The 19,191-nt window shown below is 36.3% G+C and overlaps 1 protein-coding gene across 9 annotated transcripts in view; it reads right to left on the reverse strand.

The window, feature by feature from the left end:
* MBD5 (methyl-CpG binding domain protein 5) overlaps positions 1–19,191 on the reverse strand; it is a 426,385-nt gene that overhangs the window by 23,912 nt on the left and 383,282 nt on the right. For 7 of the 9 annotated variants that reach the window (XM_047771973.1, XM_047771975.1, XM_047771969.1 and 4 more), the window contains 3 exons: positions 13,887–14,912; positions 12,123–12,331; positions 7,086–8,294 (listed from right to left, as the gene is read on the reverse strand). In XM_047771973.1, the coding sequence (XP_047627929.1) occupies positions 7,086–8,294; positions 12,123–12,331; positions 13,887–14,912 (2,444 nt within the window). The remainder of the gene's footprint in view (positions 1–7,085; positions 8,295–12,122; positions 12,332–13,886; positions 14,913–19,191) is intronic. The other 2 variants (XM_047771976.1, XM_047771977.1) reach the window with 1 other exon arrangement.

Raw genomic sequence — 19,191 nt, forward strand, 5'->3', positions numbered from 1 at the left:
AACTGTGCATATCTTTATGGGCCACCGAGAGGACCTAAAAAGATTATAAATATGAAGGTGCTTTATAAACACCAAAGCAGTTTTTCCCTAAGTGCCACCAGTGGCATGTGAAATTGTTCTAGGTGGAACATGGACAGACCTTTACAAACATTTTAACAGCTATGCAGTGACAAATTTATATTAGAAAACTATAAAAACATTATGCCTGTGATTTCACATATATCTTAGAGTAAGACTGAAATTTTTTCGTTTTGTTTTGTTTTGGGTCACATCTATGGCTTATGAAAGTTCCTGGGCAAGGGAACAAACCCATGCCACAGCAGTGATCCAAGCCACTGCAGTGACAACAGCCAGATCCTTAACTTGCTGAGCCACAAGAGAACTCCTAGAAGTTATTTTTAAAGTGGCTTGAATAGTGCTTAGGACATAATACGTGTCAAAAATATTTGATGAATGGTAAATGAGTAAGTAAATTTAAAGAGAAATTTTAACTAAGTAATATTAATGTAACATGTAACTTGAGCTAAAGTCTGGGAAATACATTTCTGAAGCAATAGCAAACATGAGGCATTTATTAGGTTTGTTATTATCAACCATTTGATTAAATAACTATTTTAAATCTTCAAGCTGAAAATCCTGCTAACTTAAGTGCAATATTTCAATATTTTTGCAAGTATGGGAATTAATGATAAATAATTTGGAGTAAAATGTTTGACTCACCTGTGACAGAAAGGATGAATCGAATTTTCCAATAATATTACAACAATAGTACTTAAGGAAAAATCCATAAAACGAATCACAAATTTTGCAAAAGGACTAAGAAATCCACATTATTACAATTTTGGTCAGTGGCACTTTCTGAGACTTTTTATTTATTTATTTTTTTGGCTTCCTTTCCTCTTCAGATAGCAGCAATTTTAAGTACTAGAGAGCTATAGAGAACTATTCTACAGAACTAGAGTAAATCTATTCTGAATGTGACAATAAATTTCATATAGATCCACTAGACATAAGTAGAATTAAATGTTTTGAATAAATTCATATTTCTAAAGATACATTGTTTAAGACATCATGTAACAGAAGCATGTATTTGCCTGAGATTCCATTTGCTACTAACCATATGCCACATATTGACAAGCTCGAGAACTCCGTGCCTGGTCTCAGTTATCTGTGACTGGAGACAGGCCTCCTTTTCCTCTTTAATCTTCCTCAGGAAAAAAAAGTTCACAGAATTTCACAGTTTACTAAAGTTTACCTCAGCTTTGTACTCAGTCTTTTCCATAATATTTATATTTTGGGTGTTACCTAGTTTTTTATTTTTACCATCACATTTTGATTAGGCATTGCCTCTTTTTGCTTGTTTATCTTGCTTGTTACTTTTTAAAAACTATTTTTTCTCCTTTTTTCAAAAAGACTCTGTTGCTGCAGATTGCTCCTGCCATCCCACCAGCCAAAATGAAGCCCAAATATTATGTATATTTGATTGGGTATAGAGAAAATAATTTGTTTCTAGCAGAGGTTAAGAAAATATATAAGGCAAAGGGAATACACAAACACTTTCAGCAGAGAATCATGGTACTAAATGATACAAGTAGCCAATACTGATAGTTAAGCCCAGAAAGAATGTCCTTCAAAGTAAAATGTTTAAATATCACAGGAGGGCCCACCCCCCAAATTTAATTCCCATGCTCCATTTCTCAAGTTATACATTCCCAGAATGCAACTGTAAGCTGTCTCTGGTTTTGCTCCATACTTGTCAAAATGTGAGTGCATGTGATACTGAACTGACATACAGAAAGTGATTGTCCCAAAATAAATTTGGCATGAGTTTTAATAATGATGAGTTCTCTCTGTTTTGAACAACCATTCAGAGAGCTGTCTTTATCTCTACCTGCCAAATATATCCGTGTGGAAAAAATTCAGAGTGTGAGTTTAGAGAAGGATCACCCTAGCCATTGCTTTTAAAAAACATCTTCATTCAATCAGGTGATGCTGAAACAAAATGTAAAACTTTTCTGGGTAATCAGAAGCTGTCTCTATCTGCCCAATGACAACAAACATTTCATTGAAAGAAACATTTGGTGTCAACTGAGAAATAAATTCTTTCCTAAATTTGGCTCTAGTCAGAACACATATTGGATGTAAGAACAAGGAAATATGAAGACCAATGGGACGGTGTAAAAAGAGTAAAAATGATCTACTCAGAAAAATATAAGAATTTTATTTTTTGGTTATTACTTGAGAGTCAACCCATTTAGGCTAGTTAATGTAAGATCAAAGATGGCAGATGATAATTACAAAATATATTTTAGAAAAAAAGAGCATTTTTCCTCTCTTAAAATAATTATTGAAGTAAACACATAAAGATAATCACTTCCCCACACAGTTGCACAGGCTTAAAATGTTTGTACATTATAATGTACAGGTCGGTGTAATGCCAGGGGTAGCCATTTTCCTTTCCAAGGATTCCTTAATAATGTGCTAAGATCTGACAGTACATTTTTCCAGCCATGATTCAGCACTGAGGTCTTATTCTTGGCCACTAAAACTGAAACTATAAAGGGTTCATGGTTCAGAGAGAAACCCGCATCATTTCTTTAGAAAAGTATAAATGTCTTCTGGAATGTACTTCATTACAAACTCATAGTCAAAGGAAAAAAAATGGATTAGTAAAGAGACACTGCTTCCTCAGTGGTATACAAGACACATAACATCCTTCGGTGCTGTCACACAGCTTCAGTATTGGGGCAGTATTACGTAGGGGTGATTCAGCCCAACTTTTCACAGACTTAAAAATCTCTACTATTTAATACTGTTGAGTGTTTTGGGGGGTAGGAAGATAGAGGAAGAAAGTCTGAGTTCATAGCTTTTAGAAACATGGTGGGGGGACTATCAAATTCATTCAACAAACTGAGTGCTTTAAAATACTTCCAAGTAGAACACCTGCTTGAACAGCTACTATTAGTTTGTAATCAGATACGCCAATTTGTATGCAATGTCCTGAGGTTCATAAAAAATAGTTATAATCTATTTCATTCATTAAATATATTATTATACTTCCACCTCCAACCTGGTTAATTAATCCTTTTTTTATGGATAATGCATAGGCATACAATAACGAAGGTCAGATTACCGCAATTCCATAATGGTGGAATCCAAATTAATCAGATTTAACATAGGGAACAGAAAGGAGGAGGCAAATTTTTACTGATCATCTTCTGTGTACCATCTCTTTATGGTACTGCACTTAATTCTTAAACATCATTTTCAGTAGGAATTAATGTTCCCACTTGAGGGGGGAGGGGATTTCTGCTCTGGAAATTACTATACCTACCCAAGACCATTTAGGTAAACTGGCAGAGTTGTGTTTAAGCTCACACCAGATCGCCCAAAGCCCAGGCATCTTTTTGCCACACCCTGCTTCCTCTCTAGTTCCCTGTAGACTGTGTTCATACATTACTTGATGTTCAGAAAGCATACCTCCTAGAAAGTAATCTCAGAAACTGCAGGAGATTTCTAACGTATTATTAGTAATTCCACTTCATTTAATACCCCAGCAAAGATTAAAAATGTCTTTCTAAAATCATAAGCTGACTGAGTCATTTATTATCATGACAAACAGTTGGCTAAAGTATCAGGTTATGGACAACATGGAAATCTCAGCCTGAGGCAGATGCCAGTGCTCCCATCACAGCCCTGACCTCTCAGTCCAGAGACCACACATGCGACCTGAGAACAAGGGAAGGTGCCTGGCTTGTTCTGAATTAGTAACCCGCAATCCTGTTAATTATTTATTATTTTTTCTACTTTGCCCGCTTCCAAAGAGAATTTGAGGTGACTTGCTGAAAACAAAGATTGCAACAGAAAATAAATTATAGGTTTGTGAGATGTGGGGGTTGGGGGAGATAAGATAATAAACCTATTCTAAAACTTGAGTTAACATGGATTTTAGCTGGTGGGATCTGACAGGATCTTGGATTAATTTACTTAGGTGGACATAGAACTACTTGTATGAAAAACTGAGAGGCTAACAAAGTTTCAAATGATCACATGTAAGAAAATTGTCTAGCAAACCTTTTCTTCAGAGATACTACAAAGATAAATACTAGGGGAAATGGTCCCACATTCCACATTAGCAAGATAGAATTAATAAGATTTTACTCAGTAAATTGTTCATGGAGTCAGTCTCTGTCTTTCTCTCTTGACTTTATCCAAATGCAGGCATTGCCACAGTGTATTGAAGGAAACTGAGTGAACTGCTTACCTTTTTAAAAGCAGTAGTCTGGTTATAAATGCACAAGACTTTATTTATCCAACATTGTGAGGACTAAGGGGTTCTATGTAAGTAAAATTTATATCATAACTGGTTCACAATTTCAAATCAGTTTTAACGTAAACCATGTTTTATAGGAAATCTTTTCAAATAGATCATGCTTTGTCACAGATATTAACCACAGTTTAATTTTTTCTAGATCAGGATCACCAAGACATCTGGCTTGAAGTCAAAGAGACTTGTATTTTAAATTTTACCTTTTTTTTCTTTTTTGTCTTTTTAGGGCTGCACCTGTGGCATATGGAGGTCTCCAAGCTAGGGGGCTGAATCTGAGTTGTAGTCACTGGTCTACACCATAATCACAGCAACACCATATCCGAGCTGTGTCTGCAACCTATGCCACAGCTCATGGCAACGCTGGATCCTTAACCCACTGAGCAAGGCCAGGGATCAAATCTGTGTCCTCATGGATGCTAGTCAGATTCATTTCCACTGAGCCATGATGGGAACTCCTAAACTTTACCTTTTCTAGTGTTAAAAACTGAAAAGAGTGTTTGACTAGCTGGACATCATTAAGTAAGGTACGAGGAAGCCCTTCCTTTGCTTTGTGAACTATAGGAGGAAAAAAAAGGGTTGTGAAGTAGTACTTTGTTTTTCTTACATGTAAAAGTGAGGTGGGTTCTGAGAAGACCAGAGGTTTTAAAACATGTTAAGTACTCTAGAGCTTTTAAGGCTTTTATACCTTGCTTTTTAATAATAGATAAATATTTCATGTGTTATTAATATTTTATTGTGTATTTTCAGGTTTTAACCTCTAAATGTGTGCTTTCAGTTATTTTTCTGATTTACTAAAAATATTTTTAGTATATCTTGATATATTTTGCTATCAAAGTTTTGAGAAAACAAAATTACAATGTCAGCCAATGGAAGGGGGGCTATTTGAATTTACAGAAACAATTTTATGCTCCTTATTAGGAATCTACCTATTGTATAAAATGAAGAATCTGGATTTTTGAAACACATTATTATTTTATAGTGACTGAAAAACAGTTGTTTATCTATTTATTTATTTTTAGCTGTGCCCATGGCATGTGGGAATTTGTGACCAGGGATCAAACCCACACCACAGCAATAACCAGAGCCACAGTAGTGACAGCACCAGATCCTTAACCTGCTGTGCTTCCAGGGAACTCCCCAGTTGCTTACTTAAATAAAGCAAAACAAATGTTTCTTGTACTCTCAGATAATGATTTTTTAAAAAGTGTATCTTCCTAAACGTCAGTGAGGAACTCAATCTCAGGAGTTTGCTAACATAGAAGAAACAGAAGATTAGATCCACTGTTTAATGTAAAATGTGTTAAAAGTACATGCCTTTATGCTTCTGAGGACATGAAAATATATATATAGGCAAGGCATTCAGGACAGGAAGAAAGTTTTTAGGAAAGGGAGGCCATAATCTTTTCATTAGTTAAGCTTTTTTTTGGTAAAATGGCACATAAAAAGGCATGGTTTCATTGGCACAGAGATTATAAAACAGCTCAATGTCTACATCTTGTATTTGTACCAGTTCCATTTATATCATAAAAGCCCAATTTTGCTGTTTCTAATTATTTTTTGAATAAACTGTCAAAAATATTTAGGTTTATCAACCTAAAGAATGTCTGTCTGGTCTCAGAGAGATTAGAGAATAAAATGTTTTGTGAATAGGAGTATGGAATTCATTTTCTTATCAAATATAAAAACATTATGCACAGAGTGTATCCTGACAAGTATATATTAGGCATTATAAGCAATGGATTTAAGGACCTCCCGGTCATTTGGAGAAAGACAATCCTTTTATTGTGCTGGCAAAAATGTTTTTGGTTTCCTTTGCCATTAAACCTCAGTGCCAGTGGATATTTGAGCAGAGCTGAAAGACCGTCATACAATATACTCTTATAAGAGAATAATATATGCCTATAATAGAATAATATATAAAAGGAGATGAGAAATTACAGGTTTCTTCATCATATGTGGGGAATATGCATTATTATCTCTTCCTGGTCAGATAAAAAATTGTTCTATCTGCTTTAAACATTCTGCTTATTTCTTGCCTAGTGAGTCAATTCTGCCAATTATGAGGGGGAAAAAAAGTCTAGAAGACTCCTACTAATTTCTTCAAAATTGTATGGTAGTTTCATGGAGAAGTTTTCATTTAATTTATGTGATCAGATTGTGTTAAGTAGAACCAGACTATGGGGTTAAACATTTCCATATGTTACAAAGACCCAGAACTTTTCCTGAAAGGAGACACCATTCTGAACTCAGATGTTACTTGCTACTTCCAGAAATGGCTGCAACTCCACCCCAATTTTACCCTCTGCCCAGCTCTAGGTGTCACATGTCAGCATACAGAAGAGATGCAGTCCCCTGGCACTTCCTGTCGCCTGGGAGGACCCCTACCTCTGCCACACAGCTGGATTCCAATAACCACCAGATATTTTTCCCCAGTCATTGCCACTTGCCTTCATTCTCTATGTATGAATGAAGAATTGGGTACATGCAAGGAAGGAAGGCAAAGTTAACACAATTCTGGAAATCTGGTTCCTGGGTTAGAGCCACCCTGAGCCCTAGTGGGATCTATGAATGCTTCACAACTCACCCCGTGGCGATATGACATTTTGGTGACTACAACCATCCCCTCTTCATTTTATGCTCCAGAAGTTTGTGAGACCTCAATGAGTCATGAAGAATCCAAAGTGATGATAACAAAAAATAATCATTGATATCTGAATAAAGGTTAGTATTTGACAATGGATAAAGATTGGTATACCTTCCCTTCCTCGGGGCTTTGTTGACAAGAACTGTGAACGTCGTCTTCTCTTACTAATTTTCCAGGCCAGGAAGTCAGTCCTTTGATTTGGCCCCAGACCAAGTCGCCAACGTTGAACGTCCTTGGCCTATAATGTATCAACTCATTTGAAGAGGGGGAGTCTGGATTCCTTAGGTCATCTTCACTACTGATGCTTTTAGCATCTGAAGGGCTAGGTACACACCCATTAATGCTTTTGGCATTAAAGTCTCCATTGTAATGGATGTAGTCTTTGACCAGAGAACTTTCCAAGCTATTTGAGGAGCTCGGAGATTGTTCCTCTAGGACCAGGTCTTGCTTTGTGGTGCTCAGCAGCTCTCCAAAGCCCCGACTCTGTCGAGGTCTGTTTCCATTAATGTGTGCACATCTTTCCACAGTGTTCTCTAGTCTCTCCTTAAAACTCATCATAGTTCTTTTGTAGTTATTATACCTGAAATTTTCCTCCAGAATTTTATCCCCTTGACAGTTTCTTGGTGGTAACAGTATTGGGTGCTGTTCCCCAGGCAGAAATGGCAGTGTAGAGACATTGTTGGGCCTTTCATGACAAGGACTATTGTGGATATGGCCTGGATGATCTAAAAATTCCTCACACTTCCACCTGTTTCGTTCCCCTCCAGGGCTTTGCTCCCCATCCCATTGTTTTTTAGATGTGTGGCAACTTGTTGACTTGAAATATTCAAACCCATCTCCTTCATTTGAGTTTTTCCCATGGTCCAGATTGCTGGGCAGCCGAGCCCCTCTTGCATTCCTCAGCCTCCCATCATGATCAACACTGCTCATGTTTCGTCCATGAATGACCGCACTGACAGCACTGGGGAGACTTAAGGGGTCACCAATTGAAGCAGTGAAGGCACTCATGGCACTCAGAGCTGGAATGGGGCTGATCTGAGTTGTACTGTTGACTGCAGTGGTGATGACAACCTGCATTCCTTTGCTGGCTGCATCAACAACGGCTTTGTAAATAGCATCTACAGAAGCATCACCTTGGCCACCCACAACAAGACCATCCTTCACCTGCTGACTGAGAGATGGGTCAATCCGAGATTGCAACTCACAAGATGTATCTTGGAAAGGTGGAAGTGTAGTGTTTGGATTTTCGGGAAGTGCTGTGAGCCCCGGCTGAGTGCTTATTCTTTTGTTTAGGAGAGCTGCATCTTCCTGCATTCTCACCTTAAAGAAATAGACAGGAAGCAGTGAGAGAGAGGGAAAAAATATAAGTCCTTAAAGAGAAAGATCATAATTTTAAGATTTACCAGAAGATGAACAGATATAGTAAGGAAGGAAATACAAAGAAAGGACAAGACTCAAAGATGAAATTAAAAGTCATCTGTATAGAAAGGCTTTTATCTTGATTATATTTGAGTACTACTTCTTTGACTGAAATCATGTAACAGATTTTTAAAGAAATCATCGTTATGCAACATTCTCTAGAGAAATTAAAGTTGAGGGGGTTGGACATAAAATGTTTCCAGGTGATGACTCCATGTTTTTAGTGTTATTGCAAGTTTTACAACTTGGAATTCAAAGAGAGAAACAAGTCTGTCACCAGCACTGCTCAAAATAAAAAGGAAAGCAGAGTGTTTCAATGATTTCTAACTCACTGGTATTTCTACTGAACCAAGTGAAATACAGTATAAGGTAAAACAAAACAAACATAGACTCCTTTTTTAACAACAAATATTTCTGATATGACACTAAATTTTTGAAGTTTTTAGATAGGTAGTAACACCTACTTTTCAACCTTACCAGGCCACTGGCTGAGGGACATGGTGTCAACAATGACAATGGCTCTGTGGAGAAGTGATTCTTTTTTTAAGGGCCACAGGTGCAACAAATGGAAGTTCCCAGGCTAGGGGTCGAATTGGAGCTGCAGCTGCTGGCCTACACCACAGCAACAGCAAAGCCAGATCCGAGCTGTGTCTGCAACCAACATCACAGCTCATGGCAATGCCAGATCCTTAACCCACTGAATGGGGCCAGGGATTGAACCAGCATCCTCATGGATACTAGCTGGGTTCGTTTCCACTGGGCCATGATGGGAACTCCCTAGAGAAGTGATTCTTTATTGGATAGAGGTGGAGGGAATAACCTATCAGGGAAGAATGTCAATGCTCAGGACAATAATGACGAGGGTAATTTTTAAAAGTCACAATTAGAAGTTATTCTAATTTCACCAACCCCAGCTAACTGCTGCTCTAGACCCTTGATACTTTGGATCCCCTCAAACGCCCAGCCCCAGTGATCACTCCCTTCCTGTCTTCACATCCTTTTCTACTAAACCAAAACCTGGGACCCATCAGCACATAATTACTCTCTTCTACCATATAAAATCCCTGTCTTGGATCAATTTAACTGCCTGCTTTACCTATCTATATCTACAGTGAGCATGCTGAATATCCACAGCTGGGGGCTTATATTCCCATCAATCCTGTGGTCCTCTGGTTAGGTGTCACCCCTCTTCACAACTATTTAAACCTTTATCCACTTCCTCAAGACAGCTGCTATACCATCTCCTACACTATTCTTAGTAACTGACCTTACTTCACAGAGAAAATGGAGTTCACAGATTAAGAATTCTCCTAATTCTTATACTCTGCTACTCTCTGCCTTCTGGCAGCACATGCTTCTCTGCAACATATATGTCACCATCCGGCCTGTCCGCTTCCCAGTATAAGAGGAGCCCCTTCTGCTCTCTGAGAGTTAAGTCCTCTGTCTATGCTCTGAATCCCAAGCCCCGTCTCAGGGATCATGCCTTATCTGTTATCCTTTCTCTTCTTTATGTTATCCCTTCTCTTCCACTTTCTCTCTCTCTCTTTTTGTCTCTTTCTTTAGCATTCATCTATGTGTGTGGCTCCACATTTTAAAAGTTTGCAATCGATATATAACTGCCTCTGTGGTGCCACCCAGTTTCTCTTGCATTCTTCATAGTTAAGTTTTAAAGGAGTAATCTACAGTCTTTAAATCCTTTTTTCATCCTTCCATCCATTGCAATCTGGTTCATGCTCTCACTACTCCTCCAAAACTGCATTCCACTAAGTCACTGAGGATGTTCTAACTGCTAAATCTAGTGGATTCCCTTCAGACTTTCCCTACTTGTTTACTCAATGACATGTTGAGCACTTCTTCCCTCCTAAATTATTCTATTATATAAGACGTACATGAATATTTTCTCATTGTCAAAAAAAGGAAAAGTTTTCTTCATCATTTCTTCACCCGGACCTATATATACTTTTGCATCTCACTCGGATCCTATTTCTTTCTCAGAAGTAATCAATGCTGGTGTGTATCCTTGCAGATTTATTTTTTAATATATTAAGGTATAGCTCTAGTTTCCCTTCTTTCTTTCATTCCTTCCTTTCTCCCTGCCCTCTTTCTTTCTTTCACATAAATGGTATTGCATATTAGTATTGTTCTACAATGCTAGAGCATTAAAGTTTTGTAATCTTGCGGATCTTCCCACATCAGATTATATAAATCTACCTAATCTTTTAAACTACTAGAAAAATGGATCTAGCATAACATATTTAACTATTTCCCTACTCATGGTTGCTTAAGTGGTTTCTAATTTTGACACCACAAATCAGGTTGTAATGAACATTCTAGATTGTGCCCTTTTGTTCACATTTGAATATTTCTCTAAAATAGATACATAAAAGTTGAACTTCTGGGTCAAAGGAGATATATATATATATATATATATATATATATATATATGTATGTGTATATATATATGTATATATATAAAATGTATACTGATAAATATCAGATTATCCTCCAGAAGAACTGAGTCAGCATACAATCAAACAGTATATCTGAAATAATCAATTTCCCCATACCGCTGTCAGCAAGAGATATCAATCTGATGGACATAGTAGTGTTGTAATTTATATAATTCGGATTATTCTTTTCATGTTTATTACAAATTTTTATTTATTTTTTCTGAATTATCTATTCATTTTACTGCTCATTTTTCTAATCAGTTATCTTTTTTCTTCCTGATTTGTAGGGGCTTTTAAAAATATCATGATTGGCAATTATTTGCTATTATTACACAAGTATTTTCTGCCAGGTTGCCTCCTGCTTTCAATTTTGTTTAGAATACCTTTGATCATCTGTTTTTTGTTTGTTTGTTTGTTTTTTCTTTAAATGGCCGCACCCACAACATATGGAAGTTCTCAGGCTAGGGGTCGAATCAGAGCTGCACCTGCCAGGCTCAGCCACAGCCATGCCAGATCTGAGCTACCACAGGTTGCGGCAACGCCTGAGTGAGGTTAGGGATTGAACCTGCATCCTCATGGATACTGGTGGGGTTCTTTACCCACCGAGCCACAACAGGAACTCCTGATCATACAGATTTTAAAGTTTTATGTATTCAACTCTATTACCTTTTTCTTTTTGACTTGTTGGTTTTGCGTCTTGCTGAAACAGCCTTCTTTCTTCTCTACCCCAAGATTATTTTTAAAATCTATGTATTCTTCATGTATTTATTTAATGTTACTATTTTCATCCAGCTCCTTAATCTAGTAGGAATTTATTTAGTTTGTAGAATTAAAAGAAGACCATGCGGCTGAGGCCAGGGAGAGGGTGGTGAGAGCTAGGGCTGGAGAGTGAGGCAGGGTAAACATGTTTAGGATGTGATTTTGTGGAAGTTCCCAGCCCTGCACCACAGCAGTTACAATGCCTGATTCTTAACCACTAGGCCACCAGGGAAGAGCTAGGATGTGATTTTAATCATGGGAGCAATGGGAAACCATGAAAGGGTTTAAGAGGGTAACATGACCAGTTTTTACTAACAGACCCAAAAGAACCATGCTTCAGAGAAAATAAAATAATCTCACACCCAAAACTGGGAAGTTTAACAATAATTGATTATTGAGAAATAATAGTAAGTAGAAGTGAACAGGTACATAAGCGCCTTCTTTTGTCTCTCCCCCCAAGTTAAGTAAAACAAGTAGTAAATGCTGTTTTCTACTAAAGGAACCCAGGGAGGCAGAGTACCTGAAAGTTCTGAAACAGACAAGCCATGGGGTTATTGTTAGCTGGGCAAGGAATTGTGGACTGTCCTTGAAATGCCTGAAGATTCTGGTACCCCTGAAGAAGTTGCTGCTGCTGCTGATTTGGAGGAAACATCTGATTGTTGTTTAACAGCGACTGTAGATGAGTCAGTTGATGGTTATTCAAAGTATTGTTTATTGAGGACATGTCACCTATAGTTTGAAAAACATAAAACATAAGTCATTGTGAATCTTTGGAGGTCCTATGCCTACCTTTGTTGAGGATTCCTGAAACAAAAACCAAAAACTAGATTTACATGGTAATTCTTTTTTCTTTTTCTCCTCAAAATCTTACTAAGTAGTAAGGAAGGAGTGATTTTATTATTTAATTTTATCTTTCATAATTAGTGCTTTGATTTTGTATCACGGAGAAACTAGTTAGTCTTTGGTCTGTTATCCAATACTTATATATTGATCTTCAATGTTACAGAATTCCTTGAAACTATTTTTGTCAGAGCACCTACAATTAAAGGTTGAAATTAGTCCTAAATACCTTAGTCATCATAAGTATTTGACAAGATGATTAAAGTAAGTGGGTCTGATCTGGCCTTGCTTACAAAATTTAAACCATAATCATCAATAATTACCTCTAAATAAAATGAGATTTGGTCTAGAAATAAGTATTTTGTTTTTTAAGTAATAGGTTGGTTATCTAAAGTTGTAAAGAAAGCTATAATACAAAATAATTCATTGTCATAATCACTCAAAATAAATATTACATAATCAGATAAATTAGTTTACCACAAAATTTATATTTGAAATTAAAAATTAATTTGTTTTGAAATTACACTGAAATTATTTTGAGGAATAATGTCAAAGAAATTGTCCTATAACTTGAAATATGTAAATCTGTAATGCTTTTTAGATTACTTAACTACTTAATTAAACTATATTATTAAGGTGTCCATGAAATCTGGAAACATAGTATTTTTACGTACTAAATATGCCCTTGACAATATCATGTATACTTGCATATGTTTCCAGACTTCACGGATACCATCTCTTTACTTTATATTATAGTTACCTGCATCAAGCAGTTGAAAATACTTGACATTATTTTCTAAGTTTTTGAAGATAAGATAATCTGCATAGAGGATTTTGTTTTTAAGCCACAAAGTTCTAAAGAATAATACTGTTTGAGAAAAACTAGCAGTAGTTTCTGGGGCTGTCTGTTTCCTTGAACTTGGGCAAACTTTAACTTTGAATGTTTCCATGCCTTGTTGCTTATCTTGCTGGATAAGCACTTAGTTTTATTTAGGATCACCTGGAAAAATACTTCCTCAAACTGTTTTCATCCACAGTGCAGCTGCTCATACTAACCCTGTGATGCCACACCAACTAAAATTCAAATAAATGTTATTTTAAAGTGTACCTGTGCTTTATTATTTGAAAAGTAAGACACTACTTGGCTTAAGAGGGTGATGGGTAGGTTAGATTTAGGTGGCATCAGAATTAGAAGATAGGAGGAGGCAGATTAAAATGATATTTAGTATTGCTAGAATAGGGGAAAAGGAAAAAGTCATTTTCATGTTTGTAAAACTATGATTGTGTGTGGGTGTTATTATATTTAGTTCCTTAAGCAAGCTGTGACATAACAAAAACATTTTTAAAAATAGTGTGACAAAATGGAGGTTTTTTTTTTTTAAAGGAGAAAATAGAATTAGAAAAACGTTTCTTTCGTAAAAATTTGTGAAAAAATTTAACTTACCAAGCAGACCTGTCCCCAGTAGAGGGTTAAGTAGCTGTGGCACCACAGAGTTACTGTTGAGTTTAGCTGGACCAGATGTATTCCCAGCATTATTAGATACATTCAGCAATGTTTCTGCCATTGACACCACTGCTGTCCCACCAAGTGTTGAGACAGTCAGTGCTGCCACTGCTGATGATGTAGTGGTTGTGGTAGTGGTTGCCTGGGAAGAAGTTGCTATGGAAACCTCTGGATGATTAGCGGTGTTGGCCGATGCCGAGTTCAGGACACCTCCCAACAGCTGGGGATTCAAGGTCATTAATCCTGAGGCCCCAGTGACAGCTGGGAGTAACAGGGGGTTAAAAGTAGTGTCACTGCCTGCAAAGCTTGGTAAAGGGTTCCCCAGGGGGCTGGTTAAAAGGGTCTCAGCTTGGCTGTTCTCTGACTGATTGCTTGGCAAATGGTCTGGTGGGGCTGTCATCTGTGTTAATGAGGGTAAAGGGGTGTTTTGCTGTTGCAAAAGATCTGAGATGGTCAGATTGAAACATGGCAGGGGAAGCATGGCAGCTGCGTGGGCTTGGTTCTGAAGCAGGGCTGCTAAGAGTTGAAAGTGAACAGGCTGCAAGACCTGCCCATCCATGTCACTGGAGAGAAAAGCTAAAGCAGCGTTTACATTCGGGTTGAGAAAACCTAAAGGGTGGAGGTTGATCTCAGACTTGCCTTCTCCTGCTGAAGGCTGGAGGATATTTAATAGATTCTGGTTTAGGAGATGCTGTTGATTCACTGGCAAAGAGATAGGTAGAGAACTGAGGAGGCTGGGGTTCAAGGGGTGTGGAAGATGGTTGTTTGAAGTGCTGTTGGATGGAAAATGAAGTGCGTGCTCCTGGCCAACAAATGGAAAATCACTCCCAATTGGCAGCTGACTCTGCAGTGGGTTTCCGGCTGCGGTGGTGACTATGACGCCATCTTGAAGAACAGATGTTGTCTTTGTGATGGCGGGGTGGTTGGTGCCAGCTATGGCTATGGAGGATGATGGTCCTGAACAGCCTAAAATAAAGGGGAAAAAAACCCACTTGTTAATTATGGATGTTAACGAAGACCACTCCATGAAAAACATTGAAATGCATTTCAATTAATGTTACATGTCATCTTTGTAGATTCTAACCAGATTAACTGCAACTAGAGATGATTTATCATGTTAATGAAATTTAAGCTGAACTTCATACTTCCTAATCTACTCTGAACATAAATATATTGAAGAAGTTTAGCATATAAAGAAATAGTTATTTCTATCAAATATCTTGTTTTTCATAGCTAGACGAGGTGAAAATGGGGGAATTTGTGGTAGTTTATTCAATTGGGTAGATTAAAGTAACAAGCCTTCATTTTTCATCATATATTTTTACATTTTTCACAAAGTTCTTGGTCTTTATTTATATTTAATAGGACTTGCTTTTAGTGGGAAAAAAACCAAGTAGTATATGTATGAGAATGCAAAACTATTATCTATTAATAGTAGATAACTATTAATATTTTAGAGTACAGTTTTCTAGGCTTTTCCCACCTGTGTGTATATAAACATGCAGACATATCTATATATCTATTTCCACACATGCTACATATATTTTTAACAAAAATGGAATCATACTGTTTTGTAACATGTTTCATTTACCAATACATTGTAAATAACCTTTTATGTTAATGCATTTTAACTATAGATCCATTTTACTATTATCATGTATGGATATACCATAATTTAATCACTCCATAGCTGTGGATATTTTGATTGCTTCGAATCTTTTTCTTGCAAGCAACACTATGATAAACATTATCATTTACTCATCTTTGCTAATACGCTCAATTATTTTCTAAGGATAAATTCTTGCAAGTGAAATTCCAGGGACAAAAGTTTTACTATTTTTAAAACTCTAGATACATCTTGTCAGACTGTTCTCCAGAGAAGGTGATCAATATACATTCAATTTGCTTTTCTATAAATAATGTAGGCAATGCTCATTTTTCTCAATGCTGTATTTTATCATTATTTTAAAATATTTGTTATTTTAATAACATACTTTATACTCATGATTCCTTAAGTCAGACCAGTTTTCACCAAAATAGCATTCTTAATCTTGAAAATCTTATGCATGCTAAATTCAGGGAATTTAATAATAAAATTTCAGTTGTTTATTATAATTGTTTTAGTTGTTCTCAATCCAAGCTGTACAAAATGATTACCTTGAGAACTTAAACAAACCAGCCAATGTTTAGGCCCTATCCAAGACCAGCTGAGAACTCATCTCCTGGGGTACAGCCTGGGCAGTAGTATTCTTTGAAATCACCCACGGTGATCCAGATGCATGAGGGGTGGGGTGGGGAGGGTGAGAATCACATTCTATTGAAAAGGAATCTACAATCTTTTTTTTTTTTTAAAGACTTACCATGAATAAATGCATTGTTTTATGTAATACATGCATTTGGCAAATATTTATTATTGTAAGCACATACATTTATTAAAATATTAAACATGTATATAATGAACAATACCAGTATTATTGAAAATCTGAAATAATTCAGAGTTCCTGTCATGGCTCAGCAGTTAACGAATCTGACTAGGAACCATGCGATTGCGGGTTTGATCCCTGGCCTCACTCAGTGGGTTAAGGATCCGGAGTTGCCGTGAGCTGTGGTGTAGGTTGCAGATGCGGCTCAGATCCTGCATTGCTGTGGCTGTGGCATAGGCCAGCGGCTACAGCTCTGATTAGATTCCCAGCCTGCGAACCTCCATATGTCGCAGGTGCGGCCCTAGAAAACAACAAAAAAATAAAATAAATAAAATAAAATAAAATAAAATAATAAAATAATTCAAACACTTTCCTGCTATGCTATGCCATTATAACAAATTTTATATTTGGCCATGTTACCATTGAGGACTCGTCCACATACACAGAAATATTTCCATTGTGGTCACAGCAGTACAAATATAATTATATAGCCTTGTTCTCTCCTAACAGAATAACACAAGAATTTTTTGACATATAGACTTCATATTTTTAACCGTGTAGTACATGGATTGACCACACGTATTGAATTTCTGATAAAGTTTGGCATTTATATTTTGATTTTTTCATCATTATATATAAGACAGGGATGGATGTCTTCCAGCATGTGATAACTTTCCTACCTTTGAATTTTCTTTTTTTTTAAATTTTATTTTATTAGACAAAGAGGTTTATAAAGCTTTTTATTGAAGCAATTTTTTTTTTTGCAGAAATTTCAGAGAATATGCAAGCTATATATTGGCTCATATGCAGAAGACATATGATCACATACAGGATATTTAGTATTCTCTACCTTTGAATTTTCTTAAGGAAACTCACAGGTATGATTGTTGTGAGCATCAAAAATAGGTAAGTGAAAAGCTTGTAATGTGTTAAAAGTGTACACATAATGATAAAAGGAGTTATCATTATTTATGGACCTTAGTAGTTGTAGTTATGATGATGTAGTAGGGATGATGTGGTAATAGTAATAAGTATAATTCAGCATATCCAACACATACATCTCTATAGCATGACTTTGTAATTTTTCCTAGTTGTGGTGTTGTGGCCTGCTTTTTTTTTTTTTTTTTTAAGCTCTCAGTGTTTTATTTAAAGGAGGAGATAAAATACTGAAGTAGGCAATATGGTATGTATGTAATTCTCTAAGTATTAATTCAGATTTGTAATAAAACAATCAACACCTTAACCACTTCATTGCTTCTTAAATATTGCTATTTCCATAAATAGATATTGCGCTTTATTTGCATTTGGAAACCATGTTTTTAAACAAGCTCATAAAAACTCTTATTTACTAGTAGTCACTATCTACAGCTTTTCCTCCCCCATCTGTTAAATAATAATGACATATTTAAATATATAGATCACCATTCTTCTAATTACAATCAGAGTACATTTTCAAAATACTCTAATGTGTATATGACCTGGCTTTGTAGATGAAGGATTTCCTTAGAAATTATTATTCTTTTATCTTTATTTTCTAAGAGCAAAACATCCGTATTTGGGAATCATGAAAGTAGCCATTTGGGGACATTATTCTAAAAGTTTTCCATCCAAATATTTGTGAGGAAGGACAATAAAGAAAATATAGTTGCTCTGGGTATACTTTTGCATTACAAAAAAGAAGGTGGTGAATACTACAAGCTTCTTAAGGGTAATATGTAGATCAAGGCCTATTTTTTATTTTCTCTAATTTTCAACATATCAATTCAATAATCAAGTGCACTCTGCCCCAAAAAAGGGTAAAAATGGTGATACAAAACAAACAAACAACAACAACAAGAACATAGAACCCTGCCCTTTCTTTCAGGAACTCTGAGTTTAGGCAATGTGATAAACATACAGATCTCTCTGTCTCTCTCAAATACACATTTATTGCAAGCTTATTATGAACCAGGAAATTTTAAAGGTCTTTTCATATAGCTTGTATAACAAGACAATATGAACTATATTGTACCTGTTATGTACCAGCTAAGAACTATAGCTGGTACATAACAAGGGGACACTTATAAAAATGAAGATGTCAGGAAAAACTAAGCAAGTCATAACATTTAATCTGGGATTTGAGAGTAGAAAAGGAGATAGAAAGGGTTTTGAAGTAGAAGGAAAGTAATTTTTTAAAAAGACAAGGAGATAATAAAGTGCATGGAGGATAATAGAGTCCTAGGTATCCTCAAAACAGAGAAATATGACTGAAAATATTGCACACACACCTTTTCTATACACCCCAGCTGTCCTACTCGTAGCTAACCTGCTGTCTTAGACAATCAGTGAAGAAATTTAAAATCATCTTTCTAAACCATTCAAGGCAAGGACCATTTCTTACTTCCCTCTGCACTTCCAAGATCTGAGTCTTTAACACACGGTTGGCATTCAAAAAAAACATTGGTTGAATCAACCTATTAAGATTGTAAAATGTGCATTCAACTTCTACAAATCAGCTCATTTGATACTGTATGTATGTGAGACAAGTGTGTATGTGTAGGACAGAATCCTATTCCTCTGTGAAGAAAATGAAAACCAACTCTCCAGAGTATTGGTCCAATGCCAGGAAATAAGGGTTGCTGGAAAGGAGATGGTTAGAAGATGACAAGTTACTTTAGAAGACTCCCAAGTGTTCCAGAGAGTTAAAACAATCTTACAGAGGAAGAAGTCCATCCCAAAGTACTCTGAGTTCTTAAAAGTCACTCATTAATACTTGAGGTCATTGAAAGAGGACCCTGAAGTTTCATAGTTGGAGGGAAATTTTAAATTGCTTATTTCTGAAC

This window comes from Phacochoerus africanus, chromosome 3, assembly GCF_016906955.1.
Source record: "Phacochoerus africanus isolate WHEZ1 chromosome 3, ROS_Pafr_v1, whole genome shotgun sequence".
NCBI lineage: Eukaryota > Metazoa > Chordata > Mammalia > Artiodactyla > Suidae > Phacochoerus > Phacochoerus africanus.